The 25,822-nt window shown below is 41.9% G+C and overlaps 1 protein-coding gene across 1 annotated transcript in view; it reads right to left on the bottom strand.

Annotated features, from left to right (window-relative positions):
• Nucleotides 1-8,504: 8,504 nt before the first annotated feature.
• Nucleotides 8,505-25,822, bottom strand: part of RPA1 (replication protein A1) — a 22,907-nt gene continuing 5,589 nt past the window's right edge. Inside the window, exons 6-17 of the mRNA XM_059486725.1 lie at nucleotides 24,419-24,502; nucleotides 23,087-23,219; nucleotides 22,026-22,128; nucleotides 20,849-20,917; nucleotides 20,516-20,708; nucleotides 19,293-19,432; nucleotides 17,542-17,690; nucleotides 16,132-16,264; nucleotides 14,684-14,860; nucleotides 13,255-13,362; nucleotides 9,888-9,974; nucleotides 8,505-9,515 (exon numbers count right to left, since the gene is read on the bottom strand). Coding sequence (XP_059342708.1) covers nucleotides 9,408-9,515; nucleotides 9,888-9,974; nucleotides 13,255-13,362; nucleotides 14,684-14,860; nucleotides 16,132-16,264; nucleotides 17,542-17,690; nucleotides 19,293-19,432; nucleotides 20,516-20,708; nucleotides 20,849-20,917; nucleotides 22,026-22,128; nucleotides 23,087-23,219; nucleotides 24,419-24,502 — 1,484 coding nt within the window. The 3' untranslated portion in view covers nucleotides 8,505-9,407. The remainder of the gene's footprint in view (nucleotides 9,516-9,887; nucleotides 9,975-13,254; nucleotides 13,363-14,683; nucleotides 14,861-16,131; nucleotides 16,265-17,541; nucleotides 17,691-19,292; nucleotides 19,433-20,515; nucleotides 20,709-20,848; nucleotides 20,918-22,025; nucleotides 22,129-23,086; nucleotides 23,220-24,418; nucleotides 24,503-25,822) is intronic.

Genomic DNA, 25,822 nt, shown 5'->3' with positions numbered 1-25,822 from the left:
GCCTGTAGGTTGTTGCATCTCACCCCCAGTACTTTTTTTGGCTCCGTTCAGAAATACTCTTTTATCAAATTCACCTGACAGCCATCCAGCAGGACGGGTGTGCTGGAAGACGATGCTAATCCAGGGAGACCATTCTTCAGCTGGAGCATTCATGAAGTCTAATGAACTATTGGCAGAGAGGGACTTCTGTGGTGCAATTAAAACTTGCTTCCGCGAGACACAAAATATTGCAACTAAAAGTTAACGGTGCCAAGCAGGGGGAGGCGGATCAGCTCAGGGAACATAAATTGGTGAGAAGAAGCCACTTCCTTCTCCCCCCATCCCCAAGCCCTTATGCATTAGGCAAAGCTGAAATAATGAATATGTATTGCAAGGTGTTTGCTACAAGCCTACTTATAAAGTGCACAGCCAGGAACTCCTGGAAGGGGGATTTATGGGAGCAGTCACACACAGCTGGCACACCGTGTTCTGCAGGCTTCAATTGGGATGAATGCCCCCCCTGTAAGCACTTAGCACCCACCACAATAAACTAAGGTGTGTAAGCAGAGTCTAAAGTTTATTTTCAGGAGCATCCCTTGAGGGGGAATGCTAAATCAACCACCTCAGGTTTGGTAAATTCAATGAGAAGCCTGAGCTGGGAGAGGGGACGTGGCTCATCTCCTGCTCTGAGATCCCCAATGTCCTCAAAATGCTCAAGGAAGAGGAGCAGAGCATGGGAAGAGGTTGGTGCTTGAGGACTGGACCAGTCATTAACACCAGATGACATCCCATTAATCAGAGGAAATGACACTAACAGGACCATTACAATGCTGTGATCTTTCACCAGCTTTGTTAACTCAGGAGGGGGAAAAAAACAAACCTACCCATCAGACACTAAACTTCAATTTCAAAAAGAAATTCACCTTCAAACTGCTTTATCTTTTTGCATTTGTTTCCAAGCAGAGTAATTAAAATTCTAAATCAAAACACAGCTATACTCTTTTCCTTCAATCTCTCTTGGCAATGAGCACGCTCTCCCCAAAATCCTCCACAACACCAGGGTATAATGAGAGCAAGTCAAGCAAAGCTTTCTACAAGGTGAAGGCAGCTCCTGGAGCTTTAGCATCAGCCAGGAGCTGTGGTGACACAGGCTCTGACTGCAAAGGCTGGCTTAAGGGCTGATGCTAAAGACCATGTCCACTGATAGGTGGGATATTAATGCCACTCCTTTCTTCAAACCCTCTAAGTCTGCACCGCTGCCTGGGAGAGGTTTGAAGACTAAAGATTTTTTTTTTTTTTTTAATTAATAATCTCTTTGCAGAAGCTGTACACTTGGAGACAGCACAGAAAATAGGTTAAGGCTCACAATAAGCTGAATGAGTTAAATCAGAATCAGGCAAGTGTGCTGACAGCCAGCTCCTGTGACTCTTAAGCTTATGGGCCAAGGTATGAGTATGAAGGGAACAGCAGGATGAAGTCAGATAAAATGAACATGTTGAGTTTTACTAGTCTGTAAGGAAGGGTCAAACAGTGGCTTGCTGGTGGGACCTATAGCCAGCATGGACTGACTGACTGAAGCAAAGAAGGACTGACATTACTTCTCCAAATTATAAATTCTGCTTCCCGATCTATCTGAATGGATTAACCTCAAAACACGAGATCCGGAATTTAAAGATTCAGAATTCAGAAGCTATTATGAGTCAAGAGCAGGAATTAGCATTTGAGTTATAAATATGCTCTAACAAACTGACAGGAGTCAGCTTGCTGTTCCTTCCCTTTTTGAAGATGGTGGCATCATACTCGCAATATTTAGAGACATAAACCTAGAAGTGATTTTCACATCCCAGCTGGATGTTAACAACGTGGCTTGTTGGGAGAACGCTGCTCCTCATCTAACCAGTGCAGGAAGCTGTTACAACCAGGCAGGGTCTGGGTTTCCAGCACAGGAGATGGGAGCTGTCCAAGCAAAATGTGCTGTCCCAGGACACAGAGCTGTGCCACAGCACCCCGATCCTCTCCAGGTCCTCCCTTACCTAAAAGGGCTGTCAGGAGAGAGAGGCAGACATGAGCACACTCTGAATAAACAGGAGCCACTAATATCAGAGAAAGTCTCCAGGCAGTAAGTAATGAAGGCACTAAATAACTGTACCCGCTATTCGGATTTTCTGCCAAACATTAGCCAATTTAAAAGGCAGCAAGAGGCCTTTTACACAGGGAGAATTTCTTTGAGCACCGACTTAAAAGCTGAAGTTTGGCAGGCAAGTGTCTGAGAAGGATGGGGGAGAGGTAAAAGCCAATTTCACCTGGTAATCTGCTACACTATTTGTGTCCTACCCAGACCACACTTCATGCATTAAGAACACACTGCAGCTCTCCCCCGCGCTGGGGGAGCGGGGAGCTAATGGTTTCTATTACAGGCGTGTGTGGAGGGTGGCCGTGGCATGCACATCTGTCTGCAAAATAGATGTCAGCCCTGGAAAGTGCCTAAACACCTCCATTCCCCAGCAAAACGGGGCTGGCAGTGGAGATTTTTTTGGGCTCCCACCCCGTGGATTGACAGAGCTCGGAGCCCAAAGCCTGCACATGCTCCCACTGTAAATAGTAAAGCTTAAAAGCCTCAGCCCGAACTGACTGTTTCACAGGCTTCAACTCAGTTACTCTTAATGAGGATTTCCACACACACACACATACAGAGAAAAAAAAAAAAAAAAGAAAAAAAAAAAAAAGAAAAAAAAAAAGAGTCTACACATTCTCAGTGCAAGGGAAAAAATAAAAACGACCCAAAAAATCAACAAGCAAACAGCAAAATAAACAGCTGGTGAAGTGAAATACGAGGTTAGAGCCCTCTCTGATTCAAGAGAAGATTATTAAAACAGCTATAAAGATGGTGTTGGCATCTCTTGAAATGAGTTTGTTACATTCAGAAGAGGCAGTTACACATGACAAACCATTTTCTGTTTAATTAGAGGGCTCTGTGTGGAACACTTCCAGGCGGAGGAGGGGAGCAGATTGCCACCCAGCATCTCAATTATGGGACAGAGCCTTAACGATTCCACATGCAAATGTTTTCGACTGACCACAGAGGGACAAAAAAAAGGGAAAAAAAAAGAAAAAAAAGAGCTGTTCAGGAGGTTAAGGAACAGGAGCTTTGTCCCACACTTTAGCAACCTGGGCTTTCTTGTCACACACATTAGAGCTTAATGTTTCTTTCTGCCCAAAGAATGGCTTCTACTTGCTGGCTGGAGGAAAAAAAAACTACAAAATTTCTATGGGGAAAATCATAGAGATACCCTCTGCCCAACCCTGGTTAAAAGCTTTCTATTCTTCCAACCAGGTTAAATAATTCGTGGTTGAGGAATAGAGCAGGACCTTGGTATTCACACCAAAGCTCTGAAAGTAAGCAAGCACAGAAAGGAAATTCTAGCTAATACAAGTTAAATATAGGTTATGTTAGCTGCATTTTACAAGCACTAAGAATGTTTTTGGAGAAAGCTGTCATTTTTAATGACAGCACAAGCTCCAATTACCACATAGCTGATACACTTGGGATTTGGAAGTTTTTTTTTAAAATCACTTGAAATCTAAAAAAACCTTCATTATCAGCTTCTGAGCTGGATGTAAATAACTTCACCTGGTGCTAAGAAGTTTAACATTTCACAGGGGCACACGAACAACTTAAAGCCATTTATAAATGCAGCTTCAGCTTCCTGGCAATCTAAATGCAGTCTCTGGCAACTTGAGCAGCAGCAGCAGCAAAGAACACAAGGCTGGACTGCAAGGGGAAGAGCAGCAGGGCTAAAGGAGATGTGTGAGCATCACCAAACCCTGGAATCAGACAAGAACACACCTCAGGCTGCAGATACCTGTCAGTTCAGGGGAAAGATTAATCTTGCTGCTAGGCTTAGGAAGGGCCACTTGAGCTGAGAGCAAAACCATGTATCACCTTGAGCCTAAAGCGGAGCATTTGCCCCATAAGATGCTTGCAGAACAAAAATGCAGCTCTGCTGAGAAAACCCTCTGATCAATGGATCCCTCCCAGCTCCACCAAGCTGTCTCCCAGGCTTTCACCACTCACGAAGGTTAACAAACCCAAAAACAAGTTAGAAAACCCCCTCAAACTCGCTCACAAAACCCAGAAAGCTCCTTGGAAAACCCTGCAATAAATAGCAGAGCACACAGAGCAGCTCCAGCCCCAAAACCCAACAGAGGAGCAGCGAGGCTGGAGGCTGAAAATTCTCCTTCCCCACAGCTAATGTGAAAGCCTTACAGTCAGCAAGAAGAAGGGCAGGCTTCTAGCTTGTGGCAAGCACAAAGTGGGATTGAATCATTACTTGGAGAACGTGTTTCAGTGTCTATAAATAAAAACCTGCGAGGCTCCTTGCCAAAGGAGCCCGAGTCAATATCGCTTTTCTATATGCGCTGTCAAACTTTACTTTTAGACAGTATATTAATTACCCAGTCAATAATTGTGGGTTTCATTAGTGTATTAAATACCTCAATCAATAATATTTATCCTTTTCAGAGCCGCTCTTCACCAAAAACAAAGGCAGGAGTATTTTTTGATCCTGCAGTTCAAGAAGTCAGTGCAGCATAGCAGCAAGGCTTTAATGGAAAACATAAAACACTAGAAACAGACAAAAATCGGATTATTACTCTTATTTTTCAGCCTTTTGTACAATAAGCCATGAGGGAATTCCGAGAGCTAAACTGATGGCAGAAAAAATTAGATTTCTTCCCCTTAATTGCTCAGCGGTGATGTCAGAGTGGACATGACAAATGTTCACATCTTTCATTTCTCCATCAGATAAACCAGCAACCAGCTCTGCTCTGCCAACTTTCCTGAGGATAAACTCTCAGAACAGAGCCCATTTCTGGTGCATCCTCTGCAGTGCAGCCTCCCAAGTGCCTTTATCCCAACCTGGGATATCCCTGGGAATTACATCCCTATGAGAGGCAACATCCTCAGGTGGGACCTTAAAGAAAATTTCATCAGGCAACAAAAAAGGAGATCAGGATGGTGATTTTTTTTTTTTGGTTTTGTTAATTTTTAATTTTGTTGTTGTTGTTGTTTAAAATCTCCTTTTAAAGGGCAAAATGTTTGGGACAAATTAAAAAGAAAAAAAGCCTGTGGAAGTGTCCAGTTTATTTTAAATAACTTACAAGGATGGGAAAAAAGAAAAGCACAACAAACAGCTGAGGAACACTCCCAAAGGCACGCTTTTGGCATGGCACAGAGGCTGAATTTAACAACAAATCAATGCAATATAAACAGGAAAAAAACTAAAAACAAACAACACCCTACCCCCCAAACACAGACACCTAAATATCCAAATAAAATACACAGAAAAATGCATAACAGACCTCATGAAAAATCCATCTGGCAATCCAAACTACTTTTTTTTTTTAAATATGCATATGATTGAAATGCAAAAATGTAAACATGAAAAACAGACTTTAAAAACTGCGAGAAGGTCTGTGGGCCTCTTTCATCCCTGTAAAGAGATATATTAAAGAGAATTTCCACTCCCTGTAATAAGATTACTGATATTTACTGCACTACTCCAGTATTTATAATGCCTAATATGCTGCAGACCACTCCTTCCCATGAACACAGGCTTTGGAAGCAGGCAGCCCACTCCATTTCACGTTTTTCCTAAGCCTTTTATATCAAAGTGATGTGAAATTTCCCTTTCTTTGCCATCTGAGCCTCCCCAGCATCCCTGGGGGCTAAGGGAGAAGCCTTATTGGGTGGTCACTCTTCTCCAAAGTGGCCACTTGGAAAAAAAGCTGGAAAAACAAGGAGCCCAAAGGAAAGGGGACAAAAAAAGGACCCAGAAGGAAAGTTACTGTTCCCTCCTCGAGATGTTGTGCTGCACCTTGGGCAGCAAATGTAAACATCACCAGGAATTAGGAATTAAAAGATCAGACTCAGCAGCTTCCACTCTCACCCTGGTTGCACTAAAAGGACAATCCCAGGGTGCTGGAACACAGAGCCCACACACACTCACTCATCCCAGCTGCCAGGCAGAGCACACACACAGCACAGAGCAGCCACTCACTCCTGATCCATCCACCACCACCATTTATTCCTTACAACGGCTCTGAGAATATATTGCTGCCACAAGCTTGACTTCTGGGACAAAAAAACCCCCCAAACAAACAAACAACAAACCACCTGATGCATCTTAAAAACTCAGCCTGGCTCGAACAGAATCTCCCCTCCAGGGACTCGTAAAGGGTCACTAACAACTCATTTAAAATTCACACCTGGTGAAAACACAGCTCAATCCCACCAGAGGGAATTAAGACAAACAGCAAAACTACCTGAACATGGCCTGGCAGAGCACGCTCCAGATCTTCCCCCAGCCAGGCACAACTTGATGTTCTCGTGTAATTGCCTTGGCACCTGCCTGTTTCCAAACCAGCAGCCTCCCAGTTTCATCTCTGCTGTGTACATTTAATTTAAAGCAAAACAAGAGTAGCCACAGGAATCCTCACCTCACAGAGATCTAGTTACGAACAATTCCAGAACCATTTCCATTGAGCAAATACATATTCAGGGCCAGGTAATGGCTGAAGCCATGCAGAATAACCTGGGTGGCAGCAGGGGAGATTTATGATGAGGGGAAGGAAGGCACAGGCTAGTTTGCCAATAATCCAAATTAGCATTGTGAGTCCACTTAATTAGCATAGTCAGGAGAGCGCAGAGCCTTTGTGAAGTTTTCCACAGCTCCTGCCAGTGGCTGCAGGGTTTGGATGGATGTGGTCAGCCGGCAGTGAGGTGGAAGGAGAATGGAGACACCTCCACAGCTTCCTTGCCCTCACTTTCCTGGGATTAACAAACAATTTATTAACCAGTTACTTTCAGCAGTCCCAGCCTATGATCAGGAGAAGGAAGGCAAGATAGAGAGAGGCATTTATCTTTTATGTAAGTGGGAAATCATATGCCCCTCTCAGGATTCATTCTGCTATATTAGCTCTTCCAGGCCCCTCCTAAAAAAGATCCTCATTCTCCTACTCAGCAGTGTAGTCCTCCTCTGTACTCGCCCCAGCTGAGTTTCTTTTTTGCCTCTCCACATTGCAGGCCAGAGCTGTACATAGCATTCGAGATGAGATCTCACAGCAGAGGCTTATATAATGCTGTGGCACTTGTATAGCTACACTAGAAATACCTTGCCTCACATAGCTTGATGTTTTTATCATATACTAGCTGATTAAAGCATGATTAAAACCCTTCAACTCTTCAGTCACTAATGAGCATCCACTTTAGAGCAGAAGGTTGTTTTTTATTAGTCCTCAAATAAATGGCTTTTCACACAAACTGTTTTAAGTTGATTTTCTGTTGCAGTTCTCAAGGTCATTCAGCTGATCCTGTAAGATATCTTAATGCTCTCGAGCATTGATACCCTGCATCTCTAGTGCTCTGGCTGATGGCACAGCAAACCCAGCAAGGTGGAAGTGCAGCAATTCCCCCTGGGAGAAGGAGCTGCCCCAGCAGAGGCAGCTGTGCCACACTCAGAGCAGCAAACACCTGCCAAAAACAACACCCATAAAAACTTCCTGGTGTAAAAGGATGGGCCCAGGAATTGGAAATGAGCCTCAAGGAACATTGTGCACTTCTACCACTTGTTCCCAGTTTCCTAAAATTGGGTAGGAGGGATAGGAAGGGAGCAGTAGTAAAAGACTGGTTAGCAGAGTGGAAAGATGGATAATCACCACTAACCTACCATTTGTCAATCCAGAACTGTGCTGAAGACTGTAATTTTCTAGTCAATGCTTTATAAGCAAGGTCAGAGGAAACAAATACTCCAATAAAAAAAAATGCAAGACATCAGCAGAAGAAACCCAGTCATGATCCTCAGAATCCAAAAAAGAAGAGGTTGTGTTTGCAATTAATGGGCCCAGAATAATGTGCTTCATGTCCATCAATGGGAAATGACATTTACAGTACTTAAACACCAAGACTTGAGATGACAAACAGGAAATCACAGGGAATAAAGGGCACCAACTGAATACACTAAGAAACTGTGCTCTACAGAGCAAAATAAATAAATAAATCTCACTTCTGCCACCAGAGCCCCACTGCAGCACTGCCTGGATGCTTGGAGCTGTGCAGCAAATGCCAAGCTGTGAGCTGCAGCCAGGGAACACATAATTAATGTGATTAGGAGCACACAGAGCTAGCATGCTCTGCTGACTGAAAAGCCCAGTAGCATAATTACTGTTTTCTGTACTAGCTCTATGTCTGAACAAATCTCAAAGCCTGGTTAGTTTTAGACTGCTGTGTAAACGTCAATAAAAATCCCAGAAGTGCCAGCTCATCAGCATTCTCAGGCACAGAAATGGTGAAAATATCACTGCATTTCCATGCTGTTAACATCAGGCAAGGAAGTCTCCATTCTTCAGTCTAACCTTAGAGTTTGTAATAAGGTAACATCTCCCCCAAGTGAATGCTTATTATGAAAGCTAATTAATTGCTTTCCAGTAATGAGAAGTCTTTGGTGTTCAAAGAAAGCAAAATTCAGTACACAGGAATTAAACAGTGTTTATTGAAACAAAGCACCCCCCACTTAAAGACCTCTTTCTGATTAACATCATTACAAATAAAACCAAAGAAACTCAACATACAAACATACAAAACATGTATAGGCAGGAACTGTGAGCCAAAAAAAATCAGTCAGAAATCCATAGTATTAATTGAAGAGAAAACTAAAGCAATGCTTTGTAGTTGCCTGGATTTCCCTGGGGGATGGAGAGTCAATGCTTATCTGCCTTCCTCAGAAGAGACAATTTTGATTAATATCAGACCCATCTGACTCAGTCTATTAAACCCTGAAGGAAGGATATTCTTCAGATATAAGAGATATGTCTTTGATTAATAATTCTACCATATTGCCATTCCAAGCATTAACAACTGCATGGCACCTGTGGAAAGTGAAAGCCTTTGAATTCTATGGAAGGGAACTAACTTGTACTAATAGACCTGTTCTCTTTTGTCCAGATCTGAAAGCTCTGTGACACTGCTCCTCCTGCCCTCTGCTGAACAAGTCAAAGTGTCAAGGTTGTCACTACTCCCTTGCAAAGACGACAAAATGGTTATATAATTCAGCTTTACATATAGGAAAAGAGCAAAGTTACTTCAGACATTCTCGGTGGTTTGTCTAAAGTCCTTGGCAATCTGTCTAGAGATTCCTCTTCAGCTCTGTCAGAGTTTAACAGACCACAACAGGCTACAGAGTGGTGGCCATCACAGTTCACTCTTACCTCCCAGAGCACATCTCCAGAGAATTGCAAAAATCACCTAACTCACTATGCTGGGTGTAACTATTGCCCAGTTGTCACACACAAGGTGGGGGAAATGTCAATGTAACGTTATCTATCGAGTTTTTCCTGGGAATTCTAGGCTCAAGCAGCCAGCACTGGCCTCCTCATCCCAGCTGAGCATTCCTCCTGATGTTGGCAATCAACCTCTTGCTGTATTCTCTGTAGTTCACGGGTTTGACGTCCAGTGCTGTGGCCTTAATACGAGACTCGTCCTGCAAAAGAGAAATTTTAGCATGTAAAAGAACATGAAGCACTCCAGGCATTGATTCCAACATCCTTCTGCCCCAGTAACTTACTGCTCATGCTATCTGGGTTAGCTGGGAGTGCCAACATGACCTCCCAGAGCTGGCATGTTGTTTTCATGTGAAACCAGCCACTCTTGATGAGCCTGAGAGGGAGCAGCAAGGATCCCTCCTTCAGTGCTCAAGATTGAACGTATTTGTGTGATCTCTGGAATCTTCTGTTCTCTGTGAGCAAGGGAAACCTCTCCCCACAAACATAAGAGGAGGAAGTCACCTCCTATGGAGACAAGCTGAGCTACAAAAGCCACAAGTTACATTATTTGCCTTTTGGGCAACACTTACGTTGTAAGTCTCCAGTTTCACCCGGATCCTGAACTCGTAGGTGTTGAAGTTTGCATTCTGGAACACTTCTTCAAAAGCCTGCTCGTTCTGAGGGAAGGACAAAGACAGGGATCAGCTGCAGACACTCCAGGCTCCCACTAGTGCCATGAACTTTGAGAACAGCTCAGCTTTTGGGGAGGCTGGCAAAAACACTGGAACTACCTGGCCCACACAGGCAGAGCTGAGTGTTCCATCATCACATTTTAGATGCCAAACCCATAACTCAAAGGTTTTTAAAATAAAAAAGGTGACAACTTTTTAGCTGCTTAAACAAAGGAACATACAATTGCACTGAATCTGCAACCAGGTGTAAGGAACAAAAATACTACAAATCTTCAGGAGCTGCCAAACTGGCTAAGGTTAATTCTGGTGTTGTGCTGTGATCACAAACACCGACAGAGTTAACTATTTCCTTATTAATTGCCTTATTAGGCATTCTGGTTTTCTGCTTATCCATCAAAGCTGCATGAATCTTTCCCATCCTGACACAGGCCTATTTGAGAGAATGTTCTATAAAAAAATCAGATCCATGTTTTGAACGTGTTTTAATAACCATGAGAAGACTGTGTCATATTTATAACATAAGCAGCTTCTAATTACCATATGAACACTAAACATCATCATCATCATTTCTAATAGACAATTTGTCAAAACAGTAGAAAAGGAGCAGGCAAGTCGTGGAGACTGTGAAAAAAAAGTTTATTTTTGTAAAAATATGAGTCGTAAAAACCTTTGCTGACATTCAAAAAAGATCCTGCATCTCCCTGATGATAGTGACAAGTAATTATTAATGCATTTATCTACCAGATGCACTTGACTTGATCAGTCACTCCAGCAGCAGACAGAGCATCTGATCTGGAATTGAATCCACCCCAGTTCCACTCACATTCCAAGTGTTACATCTGCTGTTTTTCACTGTGTGCAGCACTATTTTACACTACACAGTCATTCTCCTAGGGTTTAGAAAAGCACAACAAATGGAGGTGAACAGGAGCAGCTAGGTTCACAGATTACAGAATTTAAGCATATCCCTCCTGAATATTAAAACCCCTTCCTTTGGCCGTCTTATGGATTAGAGGATAAGAAAACTCGCTTAATAAAGCATTTAGCTCCTCTCTGCAGCTCTGTCACAAACTGTGCTAACCATTAGTGAGTTGAAAATGCCCTCAGCATAGCAGCCACTGCTACCCCACATTAGCTCCTTTGGTATCTAACAAGCACAGGCGAGAGGCAGATGAAAAACCTTGCACATGTATCTGTGCTTAGCGTGGTCACAGGCTGTACATGAACTCCATCCATACTGTGAGCACTGAAAAGACTCCCACCAACTTCACAAGACACTGCATCAGCTCTATCAGAGAAAAACCACTAAGAAAAGCTTGCTGCAAATGCATCGAGTACCATTTTTAAAGGCTCATAAAAGTGTCAAATCAAAACCAATTTCTCCTGGAACACAAAGCATTCCTGCTCAAGGGCTCACTCCATATTATGTTCCATTTTCTATCCTCAGCCATTTCCATTAGGCAGCTCTTCAAAAGACATTACATGTTTGTACTGGTACATAGGATCTGCTGTCTCTCCTTCCCCACCCAGGTATCTTCAGCATTAAAAGCGACTTAAGAAATTTTGTTTAAACTCTAGCAGAGATTAAGCACGGCTGAAATAAGAAAATATTGATAGGTTAAGAAAGTCTGAAAATGGAAATGCAAAAGTGCAAGCACATCTAATTAGAATCCCCCCAGCTAGACATCTTCCTACAGAACAGAGGTGGCCAGTCTTTGTAATGCCACAAAAACTCAGCATGCCACACCACAACCTTTGTACCCTTCACCTCCGACAGCCAGAGTGCAGAAAATCTCCAAAAATCATTCCATATTACAGGATAAACAGCCCTGCTTTGTAGAAACAGAGGTCTACAACAGTGTCTCAAGGCACAACAGCCTCAACAATGCCTCCTGCTCCATTTCCCTCCCACAGCCAAGCAAGGGGTTAACCAACAAGTGGGATATCTGTGGAGCCCTGGAATCAACCAGCCTTAGCCTGGGAGCACAGCAAGGCTCATATGCAATTCAAGAACTTATCATGCATTCCACATCATCATTTAAAAACAAAACAAAGCCACACAGTTTTTTATACAGTACACAAGTTTAAAAAAAAAAAAAAAAACAGGAAAAGATTATTTTGGTTGGAAGAAAGACAAAGGCAGTAGAAAAGCACAGAGTGACAAAAGGGAAGATAATGCTGCCTGTTAGTGTCTAATGACTTAAAACCTTAAAAATTGTTCTAATCTGCACAGAAAGATCAATTCAGCACCTCTGCCAATGACCTGTTTTACAAATTGTGGCTTTTGTGAGACCCACAAAATTCTGATGATATTTGGTGGGGGGGAAAAAAAAGAGCCTTCAAAAGTGGGCTCACACACATCAGTTCAAAAAGCTTCCTGCCCACTAAACAAAGATACATACAAAGTGTTCTAGAACTTTTTGATTTTGTAAACAAATTTTTGGAACACATTAGGGGTAATGTTGTCAGTACTCATTGCTAAACTATTTTTTTTTTCAGATTCTTCCAGTCTAGGTACAATGATAAAACAGGCTGTGTTTTCAACAGGAGCCAACACTGTGAAAGCTGTCAGTCCCACAAAGGCTGTGGCACAACCCTGGGGTGAGCAGCTGCCTCTGCAGGTCCAGGTGATGAGGACAGGCTGAGCTGCAGCTTTCAGCAGCCAAAAGAGCTCAGGGGGAGACAGACTGACTGTGGGAGCAAACTATGGGGGAAAGCAGGCAAATCTCTGTTCCTCAGGCAGATGGCCTGTGGAAAATAATCCTGAGGAGAGTAAACAAGTCCCTGCCAAGAACTTCAGGCTAGGGAGAAGCAATGATTTGTGAACTTGTTAAAGATACTGAAGGCCAACATCTGGAGGACAACCTTGGGCTGAGCTGGCCTATCACCCAGAGAAAGGGCAAATCAAATCCTTGACAAATGAAACAGAACATCCCTTTCTTTCATATGGCATTATTTTTATGTGTTTTCAATGGTGTTAATTCTCACAGCAAGTACATGAACGTGCCCCAAAACCTGTGGCCTGTGCCACATTTGCTGTCCATTCATACACAAATATCAGACCATGCTCTGGTGGATCAGCACTGGTGCTCCACACAAACCTTACATCTTTGCCAGAGCTGCCTTCAAAACATTACAAGAATATTTCCTTACCAGAAGGATCAAAGAAAACACCAAAAAAATCTGAGGGCAGCCCAAGAGAGGATGAATGAAACAGTTCAACTTCAAGGCAAACAGTAGAAATACAACAAGCTAATTGACTGACCTTTTCCTTCAGTTCTCCCAGAAAAGCTGCATTTTGGCCAAGAATGAATTCTGCTGTGTCTTGAAAACAAGTCACCCACTGATATTCCAGACAGTCTGCAATGGTCACCTAGAATACAACAACAAAACCCAAAAGGTTATTTCTTCCAGTTGCCTTTTCCTCCAGAAAGAAGACAACACAAAAGAAAAAAATATATCTCAAAGCTATAAAGAGTTTTAAATTCCCAGTTAACTCTCAGAGCCTGACCTGTGTGTCCCTTCAATCATTGTGGGTGGAAAGAAGTGACTTCCCACCTTTTTTAAGCTCCACAGAATGTCCATAACTTAACACAAGTTAACTCTGGCAGTAGATTGAACCACAGGGCAAGGCCAACAAGATCATAGCAGGAAAACACTGATGGATGCTCAGCTGTGTTCCTGCTGCCACTGAAGAGCAGGAACAGGTATCCCAGAACAACAACCACCAAAGGGAACAGCAGCAGCTCTGCAAACTGAATTTACTTTGCACATACCTGAGTACTTGAGCATAAACTCATGGAACATTATGTTATGTTACAAGGAAACTATCAAAACACTCAAAGATAGTTAAAAGTTAAAAGATCAATGAAAACATTGGTTTAGATTGGTTTAGTTAAAAGATCAATTTCCAGCCTCACATGCATTTCCTGGCTGCTTTGACAATTAGGAATGAGGAAATGGGAAACACTGCTCTGAAGGCCTTGAGTGCACTCTCAGCATCCTCTTTATATTCTACAAGAATGACTCTGCTATGCAAAGCAGTTCATGCATTCCTAGAAGTTATCAGATAAAAATTATTCAGAAGCAGTTTGTGTTTTAAGAAGGCTGCAGGGATAGTTCCCTTCTCTCTGCATGCCCACCTGGCAGAGCATTTCTAAAAAGCAGATACAACTCTAATTTATAATGTAAAACATGAGAAAGTTCAATGTCTATGGTGTAAGTGGGCATCACAATAATAATCCCCAGACAACTTTCTAAAGCAGACTCCATTAAAGCACGAGGCAGAACAATACCTACCAAAAAAAATCCTGTACTAAATATAGGTAGCAGCTGTAAAAGTGCAATTACTGCTCTCCAGAAATGCCATTTTACTTCAGTTTATCTTCACTACTGAAGAGGCGGGGGCCATCTGTATTCTGCACTGCATAGTACACTTGGAAACCAGAACCAACTGAGCTAGCAGCAACTTTTTGGCAAAGAGAAAAGCTTTTAATTGGAGCACTAGGAAAACAAACTGCTAATCAGCTCAATGAAACATCCCTCACTCAGGTACAGCACACTAAACAGCTAAACACCCTGTAACTCACAGGGTTGCAGCACAGACAGACAAACAGCATCCTCAAAAGATTTCCTGCTTGGGTTGTGCTGGGAACGTGGCAGGGAACGCCCTGAAATGTGATCCGGGTACTCACCAGGAGCATCAGGCGGTACTTGAAGTTGGGGAATTCGCGGTCGCACTTCTCGCAGCGGTAAAGTCCGTTCTGCTGGTCTATCACCTTCTTGTTGCAATCCTGGGAGGGACACGCCTGGTACATGCAGTTCTCCTTGCGCAGATGTACAATGGTGCCCACACAGCTAAAATAATCTGCCTGCCAGAGCGAGTGTGCAACATTAGCCTCAAAATACTCAATGTTTCCCCCATTCTGAATTAACTACAAAAGCAAGGCAACCATACTTGGATATTTAGGATTAGAAAGCTTAACAGCTATGGATTACTGGGAAACTGTAAATCAACCCCTCTGTTGCAATAATTTTTAGGCTTCCATTATGTTAATAAAGCCCCTACAGCAAGATTATTTTGTGTTTCCATTGCAGGAAACTCCAATTGCTAGGTCTTCTTTAGATAAAGCATATTTGATTCTCCATTGTGTCTGTTCAAATCTGCACTTTTTCACAGGATTAAGATTCTGCACTTTCCTACGCTTCTTTCAGGAACCAATACAAAAAACAGAAAGCCTATTGTGTAGTGTTACAGATAAGCATTTGATTAAACTATAGCCTACAGAACAAAATACCCACTCACCACACTAAAATAATCATCATAATGGTTTAAGACCACGGTCAAGTCTTTCAGCAGAAAAATAGAGGTTGCTTAAGAAACATGGACAAAAATTGTTACAGAAAATAGCTGAATTTCAGGTAAAGAGAAAGTGTTCAGAGCTAGGCTGGATGGGACTGAGCAACCTTATCTAAGGGGTGGCATCCCTGCCCATGATAAGGGGTTTGGAAAGAAGTATGGTCCCTTCCTACCCAAACCATCCTATTATTTTAAAGGTTTTTTTTTCCAAGGATAGAAAGTCTTGTATATCCCAAACAGCATAGCATTTAAGTCTGAGACAAAAAAAAAAACCAAAAAACCAAACTCAAAAACCCAAAAAAAACGCTCCACAAAACAACCAAACTAAAAAATCAAACAAAATAAAACCCAAAAAAAAACCCACAACAAAAAACAAAAAAACCAGCATAAGCCTAGAGAGGTTTCTGGAATGAAAAGCCAAGCACCTGGGGTTTATTACCAGCTTTTTTATTGACCAAGTGTGCACCCTTGAAAACCACTTCCTCCTAATGCACCTGTTTCTCCTAGAACACTCTGTGCTGTCTCTTTGAACCTCTTTGGGGTAAAAACATCCTCCCTTCATTTACACAGGGCTTAGAATTCTCTTGCAAACAAAATATCATGTTGCAACATCAGCAACAAGCTTGGATTTATTTGAAAAACAATAATATTAATTAATAGCATAAATTCCAAGACAGTAAACACCTACTGCTCAATACTTGAATAAGAAGAATATCTGCACAAAGCCTTGCTTTTTATTTTCTCCCCAATACACAAAGCTTGCATTGAGTGGCCATGCCTTACCTTATCTCCTTGTCCCAAGTTCTCAGATTTGGCTTCAAACAAAGTTTTCCAGTTGGTATTTGCTCCAGCTGCTGGCCCACCCCTCACATCAGAGATGGAGGTACATTCCAGAAGCTGCCCCTCAGAGTCAAACCTGCAACCACAGAGATGTGCACTTCTATTTTTGGAGAGCAGACCACACAGACTTATCAAAAGCTTACATTTATTTTCATGTGCTCGATACATGAGGGATTTTTTATCAATGATTGCAAAGGAAACAATTACAGTAATATGTGTATATTGCAAACAAAAATAGCATTTCAGAATAAGTTAATAGTCTGACTTAATTAGCACAGTATTTTATAAACCCACAAAAGGAGGACAGCTTTGTTCTATATAACTGCAATTTGTTTGCCAGCTAGTGGTCAAACCACGCACTGCACACTTCTTAGAGGCTGGCAGATAACAAGATTTAAGGGCATCAGATATTTCCATAATTAAAATTAAATTACATGGTACCATTATCTTCGCAGCAGCTTTGAAAGGAAAAGCAAATAGCATTGAAAAGATTATGCTTCCTCTGTTAAAATCAGAAAGCAGAGCTCTTCAGCAAAAGGTTGCACTGCATTCCCGTTGTGATGGGCTTTGTGATTTCACAAACACACCAACGAGGCTCCAAGATTAAGCTTAATTAAAGTGTGACAGTAATAGCTCAGACCCACAATCAATTTTATCTCCAACAAGCCTCTGAAGTATGGAGAGCTCAATGACAAATGGAGGATGCCATTTATTTCATCCACATTTGGGTGATGTAACTGGAATCTGAAGACTCAGGATTCACAAGTCTGATGCTGTTGGCACTTAACCCTCTTCACACACACACACCACATCTCACCACATTCATACTTACAACAGACAATTTAACAGCTCCTTGCAGGAGAAGCAACAATGAAATCGCTTTGTTTTGCTGACAATAAAAGAGTTATTTTGCTATCTGAAAAATATCTGGCAAGAACTAGACACTGAGAGATGTCAAACAGTCCCTCCACACTAACTGAGTGTGAATCAGATTCCACACAATGGAAAAGCCTGTGGGAAAAAAATACCATTCTCTCAGATCAAGCCTCAGAAAGTAGAGCTGGTCAAGCCTGATTTCATGCTGCCTTCCAAGGCTTTGGGTCAGCATGCACTAGCCCGATTTCAATTTTTCAAGGTCTGTCATGGAATTAAAAGTTTTTTGAATTGGACAACTTAAGAAGGACAGCCTTCCAGGCTCTAAGGCTTGCAAGCCAGAGAAGCTTCTGCAGCTCTGGAAGCCATAGCCTCTGCCACCTTCCCTCAGTGCTACACACACTGCTCAAGCACAGAGAAACAAAATAAAACAAATACTCTGCAGGAGGCTGAAACAAAGCAAAATAAACACATTCCTACCATCCTCGGAGCTTGAAAGCCTCTGGGCTATCAGGGTTGATGACAACTGTGCTGGAGGACAGGACAGACAGGCTTCTGCCACCAAAGTCAGAGACACGGGCTCCTTTGATGGCAATCACAGGTTGTCTGGAGCCATCAAACTGTTCAGCCTGCATGTGTGAAAAACCAGAGAGCAGCAGCAGCACAGTTACAGGAAAGGCTCTGAACTTGTGGTCATAATTCACAGATCATGACAAGAGACCAGACCTGAATCAAACTGCCCCACTGTATCTAAAAGGTAAGGGTTTGAGTGGTGTCATTAGGAGTTTAAGCAAAGATAGGTGACAATTTTCTGTGCAATCCTAACACCCTGTTTCCTGGGGAACCAGAGAATCCTTAAATCACACCACGGGTTTGTTAGAAAGGACTGGTCCCCTCTGTCAGCAGCTTTACAGCAGGATTTTAGGAAGGGAGATGTGTTATGGGAATGCAAACAAAATTAATTGTTCATATCAGACTCCTCAGGAGATGAAACAACTCACTCAGCTTCACTGAGCCAATCATGTCCATCTTACTACCACTTACACAAAAGTGCAGCCGTGCTGACCAAACATTTTTAGTCAACTTTCCATCTTCTGTTTTTTATGTCATAAAGCTGCTCTAATGTTGTTCAACTGCCATCACCTGAGTAGTCTGACACTAACGAAGAACCTCATGGCATGAGAGAGGGTTTGAAAGGTATAGATTTTATGGACCCCACACCACTCAGCAAGCAAGGGGAGGATCATGTACTTAAAGATAACAAATAAGCTGGCGTTGCAGTAGCACTTACTGTACCCATGAGATGCAAAAAGAACAGAAAACACATCCCAGCAGTCATGGCAGTGACTGCTGTAAAGGACATCCAGATTCTGACCCCAACTGTGCCAGCTGCAAGCCATACATCACTCCCCCTCAATGCTTATTGACATTTCTATTCTACAAGCAAGCAAACAGATTTAACTTTGCAAAATGCAGACCCCAATCTCTGCTGGAAGAGTTATGCCAGGAATTGTATACCAGTAGTCTCTCCTATTATAACCTAGTTCAATCTTAAGGCTTTACAATACTGAACTTCAGTTTACTTCATCTGTATCAGCAGATGGTTAATGGTGTTTAGGTACCTACAGTATCAGCGCACTTGATCATTTAGCCATAAAGCATCACTGTCAAGCTGGCAGGATCACTCCCATTTTATAGACTGCCACATAAATCCCTAAGTATCTATAACAACAGTGGAAAACAAAGTAGCCTGTTAAAAAGATAAGGAAACAGTTTACTGCAACTGTTCAAACTTCCACTTCCAAGGCTCTGATGCTTTAAACTCCCAGCCTGAGACAGAGCCTCTCAACCTGCTCATTAGGGGTAATATGTATCCCACCTACAAATAAAATTCATCTTATTTGAGACAGCCATAGCCACCAGGCTTTTCCATCATCAAACTGCAGCTCACACTCTTTCCTAAACCTGGAGCCCGTTACTTTCAGTATTTTGGCTTGAGACATAATGTCTGCAGTTGTTCAGAACACATTAGTCAGATCATGTCAGCAGTTTGTCAGGGAAAGGTTAGGAACATCACACCTGAATGCAAGCAGACAGTCTTTCACCTTCTCTTGGCCCCTGATCCTTGGACACCCAGTGCTGTGGCAGTGCTGTGCCCATCTCAGGTGACAACAGCACTGCCTAGCCTTACACCAAGGAAGCTTTGTTAAAGCAGGTAAGAGAGCACATACCTCATTTCCCCACAGTGTAGCTGTCACCAGTTTCCCTGATGTATCCATCAGATGCACGTTCCTCTTTGAAACCTCCCTATTGTTAGCTTTCACTGTAATTTTAGTGACATCTTCGTAGCTCTTGCAAATTCCAATTACATCTGAGAAACAGTTACAATTTAGAGCTACTCAAAGGGTCACAATTGGAGAACACAAGATCACAAGAGAAGAATTCAAACCTACTGTCAGATTTTTACCTTGTATCCCAGCTCCCTATTGAAATGAAATCTGATATGGAAATTAAGTGTATTATGGTAGGAATGTTCCACTACAGAACTCTTCAGTGCTTTAATTTTGTTGACGCAGTCATTAAGATATTCATGAATGCAAGCCTCACCACATTAGAGAGATCAAGGCATTGTACTATCTTTCCCCATCACATTCTGTCAAAGGACTTCAGTCCTGATCATGTAACACACTTGCTGTTAAAGCACAAGCAAGAGCCTTCAAAGTGACTGTAACACAATGAAACAACTGGCTCGTGCCTCCACCTAACTCTGCAATTACAAGTTGCAACTTTAACAAGTCTGCATGCTCAGGTGGCAAGAGCTAAAGCAATCCCCTGTGCAGTCCCTAAAAATACACCACTTTTAATATTTCCCATCTACCTTTAAAATTCCCAGCTGAATGTCTCTGAATCACAGGCATCTTGTGCCTCTGAAACCTGAGAACCCTCGCCCCCACCCAAGCCTCTGATTTTTTCCGGAGTACTCTGCCCAACGAATTACAGAAAAACAAACCTCCAATACTTCATAAAGCAAGCCAAAACAGTCATGCAACTTGGACTTGGATGCAATGAATTATGCCAAAATCACTACAGAGATAATTAGATAGTGAAAGAAAGCAAGACCACAGAAGGTATGAAATGCACACATGCTGAGCAAGGGCATTTTTTCTTTCAGCCTTTTTCGGTGGAAAACAGCGATCACAGTACAATAAACAACTATCACCTACTGTCTTCAGTTTGAAGCACAAGTTTGAGGAATAATTGTTATATATTGTTAGAAAACAGGCAAAATCATCTTAACAGGAAAACTGCCTGAGGAATTTTTAATGGCAACCATCACTGGATGACTTCAATTAAGAGATCACAACACTCGAAGCTCACTACCTGCCCAGAATTCAGGACACAAAAATCAAACTTCAAAGCTTTAAAATTTGCCATTTTTCTACTTTTGACTGACCAACAATCGAGTCTTTGGGCGTGTTCTCCAAGTCAGAGATGGATACAAAATCAAACTGAACAGATGGAAGATGCTGGGCATCATCACAGGGCACAACTGAAGTCTCATTAGTGAATGTAATCTCGTAGTCATTCTTAACAGCTGTATATTGCTTGTTAGCAGTCTTCAAATTGCCTTTGGTAAAATAATATACCTACAGGAGAAAGCAATGAAACAGGGGGTATTATCAGCAGTGAGGGAAAATAGATTGTGTTCACCTTTAAAAATCCTTGCTAGGCTCAAGTTCCTCTTTTCCAGCTCCTGTCAGTCTAAGAAAGCACAAAGCTACCATACCTTGTTCAATTCAATGAGTGGAAAGAACTTGTCTGCTTGATCGTTGAATGCAGTAGCTCTAATCTCACCCTGCAGGAAAATAGGGGAGCTGGTCAGAAGTGAAATTTGGCACAGAAAAAAATTAAAAAAAAAATAAAATCTTTGCAATCTTAAGTGGTAGCAGTCCTGCAGAGACAGTGGGGTCTGCCAGGGTAGCTCCAGGCATGTGAGAAACAAACAACATTCTCTTCACATCTGTAGTTAGAGCTAAAATGACATATTCTACACCTGACAATCAAACCTCATATTCAAGTCTCATTAGTACATCTACAGCTTCAGAATAAAATGCATAAGAACTGCATCCATCATAGAGACACCTCTGAAAATGCCAGAAAAACTGGCAGTGATGGAATAAAATTCAAATACACCCCAGAGCTCCACAAGTTAGCACACAGTATATTGTGATGGCTCCCACTCAGATATGTCTATAAGTAAGAATTAATAACAATTATACCCTCACTAGATATAAACACTGTTTAAAAAAAAATAAAGAAGAATATAGACACTATGCAGAGAAAACAAATGCCTGGTGACAACATGTTACATTAACCTCACATTTTACACTCAATATAATCTAGCAGAATCTTGTTTGTTTTCACGACAGAAGGCTGTAATTTGATAAGAGGTTTGACAAATTGCAAGTTCAGTTAGATTAACCAGATACCATTCCCCAAACAAACCACAAAGGAAATTTCTCAGTGTTACAATAATTTGTACTCCAATTTCCTCATGAAAATTGAAAGCTTGTAACTTGGAGGTAATGCTCCTCTCACTCCCTGTTTTGTAAGGTGTAGCTCAGCCAGGAGGAGATGTCACTCTCAATCTACAGGAAACCACCACAACCTTCAGTATTAGGTTGTCAGTTTGCATAAACAACTCTATTTTGAAGCTGCAAAAATCCAGTCACACACTATAGACTTTGATGAAAAATAATCAGCAATGCTGCACATTTAAGACTTCATTCTGGATAAAAACTGGCACGTTGATGTGCAACTTAATGAATGCAGGGATACAAGTTTCAGTTGTAATAAAAAAAAATCATTTCCGAAAAATGCACTTTATTTCCTCTATTCTGTCTTTATGAAAGGTTCATCAGCATCTGGCATACATTATCTTTGTCTCCACATATGACACTTACACTTTCATCAACCAGCTCTATGGAAAAGAGCTTTCCTTCCCCACGAGAGTTGCTCCACGTGCGGATCTGACCTTTTTGAGTAACACGAGCACAAATGGTCCACCTGAAATCATTCAAGAAATCACTGCTCTGCATCTCTTTGCATCTTTTTAAAGAAGAGACTGGCTTGGCAAACCTTTGGAACTGGAATGTGACTGTTTAAAAGCCAGAATCTTCCCACTGCACCTCCGCAACTCTTTGCTTTCTGTTTTAACGGCCTAGACCATTAAAGGCACAAAGTTGTAGAGAAGGCAACAAAGCAGCCATAAAACATCCAGTATGATAATAATAGTGAACAATCCTTCTGCACAGAAGCAGGCCCCAAATCTTTTACTCTTCTAGGGTACATTTCTCACACAGCAGTTTGCCTGCTCTGAAAAGCCACGCCAGAACTCAAGAGCTCAATTATAGGATTCGCATTTAACTTGGGTAATCAAATCAGTTTGCATAACTTAAAAATGTCATTCACTAAATAATTACATCCTCATGCTTTTCAACAGCTCAGTAGCTGAAGTGAATAGCTTACTGAGCTGTTTTGTCATTAAGTTACCAAAAAGAAGGTTGCTTTAGGAAAAAAAAAACCCAGACAAGTCAATCGATTTTCAACTAAAATATTAAAAACCTATCAAGCTCAGCAGGGCAGCTGCACCAAGACAATGGCAAAGCAAATCTCAGATTGTTAAGAGTGTTGATGCAATTTAAAAAGAAAAAAAAAGAAAGAAAAGAACACCCTTCTCCACAGGAAAAAATATCAGAAAACAAAACCCTAAACAAAAACAAGAAAACAAAACCCCATAAAAACAAAACAAAGCCCACCAGTGTTTCTGTAGAAGGTTTTCTGCTTCTTTCTCTGGGTGGTTTTGTGGTTGCTGTTGGGTTGGTTTGTTTGAACTTCACCAATAAAATCCAAAGAACTCAATGAATTATTTGACAGAGACTCACACACAGAAAATCACAACAAAGCTATTGTTCCTCCATGCCTGTGAGATGAACAAAAGGCCTGGCAAACCACAAGGACTCACTTGGACTGGTATGGATTCAAGCTGGCAATGGGCACCACTTTGATCTGAGACCCCCCAGGTGTCTTCAGGGCACTGGGAGCACTCGCTTTTCCAAACTGGTGGGAGGGAGCGTGGTACTTGGGAGCAGCAGGACCTTCCAAAAACCACAACAGAGCAGAGAGGATTTCAGCCTCACACACAAAAATCAGGTTAAAACCAACTCAGGGTGCAGAACTTTGCCACCATGGCATGGGGAGGGAACAACACCCTGTGCCACGTGGGCACCACAGAGGGGCTTGGAGCTTCTTGCACCATTTCTGCTCTTGGTCACAAGTGTTTTCTAGGCTGCAAAATGCTGCAGAAGAGACACTCTCAGACCTTTTAGAGTGCTTGCACTTAAGTGGAGATGTGTCCAGAGTCAACCACTTGAACAGAGTTTAAGTGGCAAACAACTGTTTAGCAGTAAATCCTCTAAAATAACAGAATTACAGGGTGGTTTGGGTTGGAAGGGAATAATTCCAACCCCCTGACAAGGACAGGGACACCTTCCACAAACAACTTTATCCAGAACCCCATCCTTGAACACTTCCAGGGATGGGAAGTGTTGGAACAAGACACCACTTGGGGGAACAGCTAAGGAAAAACACCCTACAAACAGTTTTTTAACATAAAGTGATACTGTAATTCTAAACTCAAACTTGTCAATGTATATGCAAAAAAACTCTTGTGATCAACTTTAAGCAAGGAAGGAGAAGCTTGTTTTCTGCTGCAAGTTTCTAAGCAAATGTCAAAATTTTACTATTTAAAAATCCTTCCTAAACACAGGGGTAAAGAATACAGACAAGTTAAAGCAGCACCAAGAATTAGGATTGACAACTTTTTAGCTAAAAAAAAAAAAAGTCTACAGGCTGACATTTAAATTGACTGCATCTTCCAATATCTCACTGAAATCTTGATCAAAAAAAACAGATTTCTAGATGTACTATCAAATAATTTCAGTGTATTGCCTAAAAAATGTTTGGCCTCCATCTCAGCACTGGTAACACACAGAGTTGGTGGCCAGCTCCAAACTGCAGCCTAATTTGGGTGTCCACAGAGCACTGTTTCAAGAATGCAGTGTAAACTTAATAAAGTTGGGGTTTTTGGGCTTTTTTCCTTTTGGGGAGGAAAAGGGACAAATTTCCCCCCCTTTTATAACCAGTTCTCTAGAGAGAATTCACCTTGTCTAGCTATGAGTTACTACTCAATGGAGAGTTTCTTGTGCAACATCACTAAAGAAAGGATTTTATTTAAACTGAACCTGTAGTTTCTCACTGATCACATATCAGAATTCCTGCCCAGCATGACTCTTACCTGCTCCAGACAAATTGCCATTTTGCTGCTGTGGTTTGCTGGCTGCTGGGTTTCCTGCTGGAGCTGCAGAACGTTGCCCTTGTCCTGGTAATTAAAATGGAAAGAGACCATAGAGTAGGGAGCACATCGATTAGAAGTACCCTTTTAGGAAATAAGACTTGCATGCAAAAAAAGAAATAATAAAATAATAAACCCACAGAGACCATGCCAAACTCCAGGTATTTAAGACACAGGAGCAGCCAGGCATCTGTTGAACAGTACCATGAAGGAATTCCAGTCAGATCTCTTTCCTCAAGCAACTGCTTTCTACTTGGAAAGAACTCAGGGCTGATGGTGATTTAAAAGGACAGCCCTGAAGTAATCTTGACAACTTTTCAGTGTTTATCAGCTGCTATTGCTCTGACAGGTAGTTTCTGCTCCTACCTAAGAGCTATGATAAAAAAAACCTGTAGAGAATTCTGTCTCATCACTCAGAAAGGGCCAAAAATCCACTGGGTAAAGTCAAATCAGAAGTTAACCCAAGACAAAGAAAACACCTGCTGCGTTTTATTTCTGAAATATGAAGATGTTTAATGTGGAGGCGATGGAGCCATCACTTCAGAATTCACCAGGGCTCCTCTTGGCACACAGCAGTAAATTGCTTAGGGAGCAAAGTGATGCCATAGTAAGAAGTGTCCATTTTTTAGATTTCAGGACTTTTACTTGCTCTAAATTAATGATAAATTACAAGGCAAAGAGCAGACAGGCATATCTAAAGTAAAAGTCCATTAAAAGACTAATCTACCATTCAAAAATTTGAATTCCTTTACAATGTAATTTGCCTCTAGATGAGAAAATATCCAACATTTTTGTCCTTTTGGACACAACTAATTCTTAAGGTCTTGATTTACAGGGAGACCTAGGCCTGAGCAGGCAAAATCCCTGTGATTTGGGATGTGAGGAGGAAGATGCTCAGAGAAAGTGGAAAAGAAGGTCAGACCAAGCCTGGAGAGCACCACAAGGAACAAAAGCAGAGAATCCCAGGACAGAGGGATGGCACCAAACTACAGGAGAGGAGCAGAAGCAACACAAGGAGATCCCAGTGAGGTGTTGCCTGATGTGGTGGAGTCTCCAGAGGCAACCCTCTGGTTATTTTTAATCCAAAATCCAGGTCCTTGCACCAACCCCAATCTCTAAGTTGCCGCAGCAGAGTCACATCGGTGAACTGGTGACAGTCTCCCTGGCAACAGCGTGACGTCAAACTGCAAAATGTGTATTTACTGCAGGTTCCACTAGATGGAGGGGCCAGGTCTCCCCCTTGCTCCGTGGCCTCAGGTGCTCAGAGGGTCAGCACTCCACACCCAAACTCATTTTGTGCAAGGGAAGGTGGAAAAAAACCCAACAAGACGCATTAAGAGAAAAATA

The sequence above is a fragment of the Ammospiza nelsoni genome, chromosome 21 (genome assembly GCF_027579445.1).
Source record: "Ammospiza nelsoni isolate bAmmNel1 chromosome 21, bAmmNel1.pri, whole genome shotgun sequence".
Classification (NCBI taxonomy): domain Eukaryota; kingdom Metazoa; phylum Chordata; class Aves; order Passeriformes; family Passerellidae; genus Ammospiza; species Ammospiza nelsoni.
Note: the sequence above shows the minus strand (reverse complement) of the source record. Positions and strands in the feature narration are given on the sequence as shown.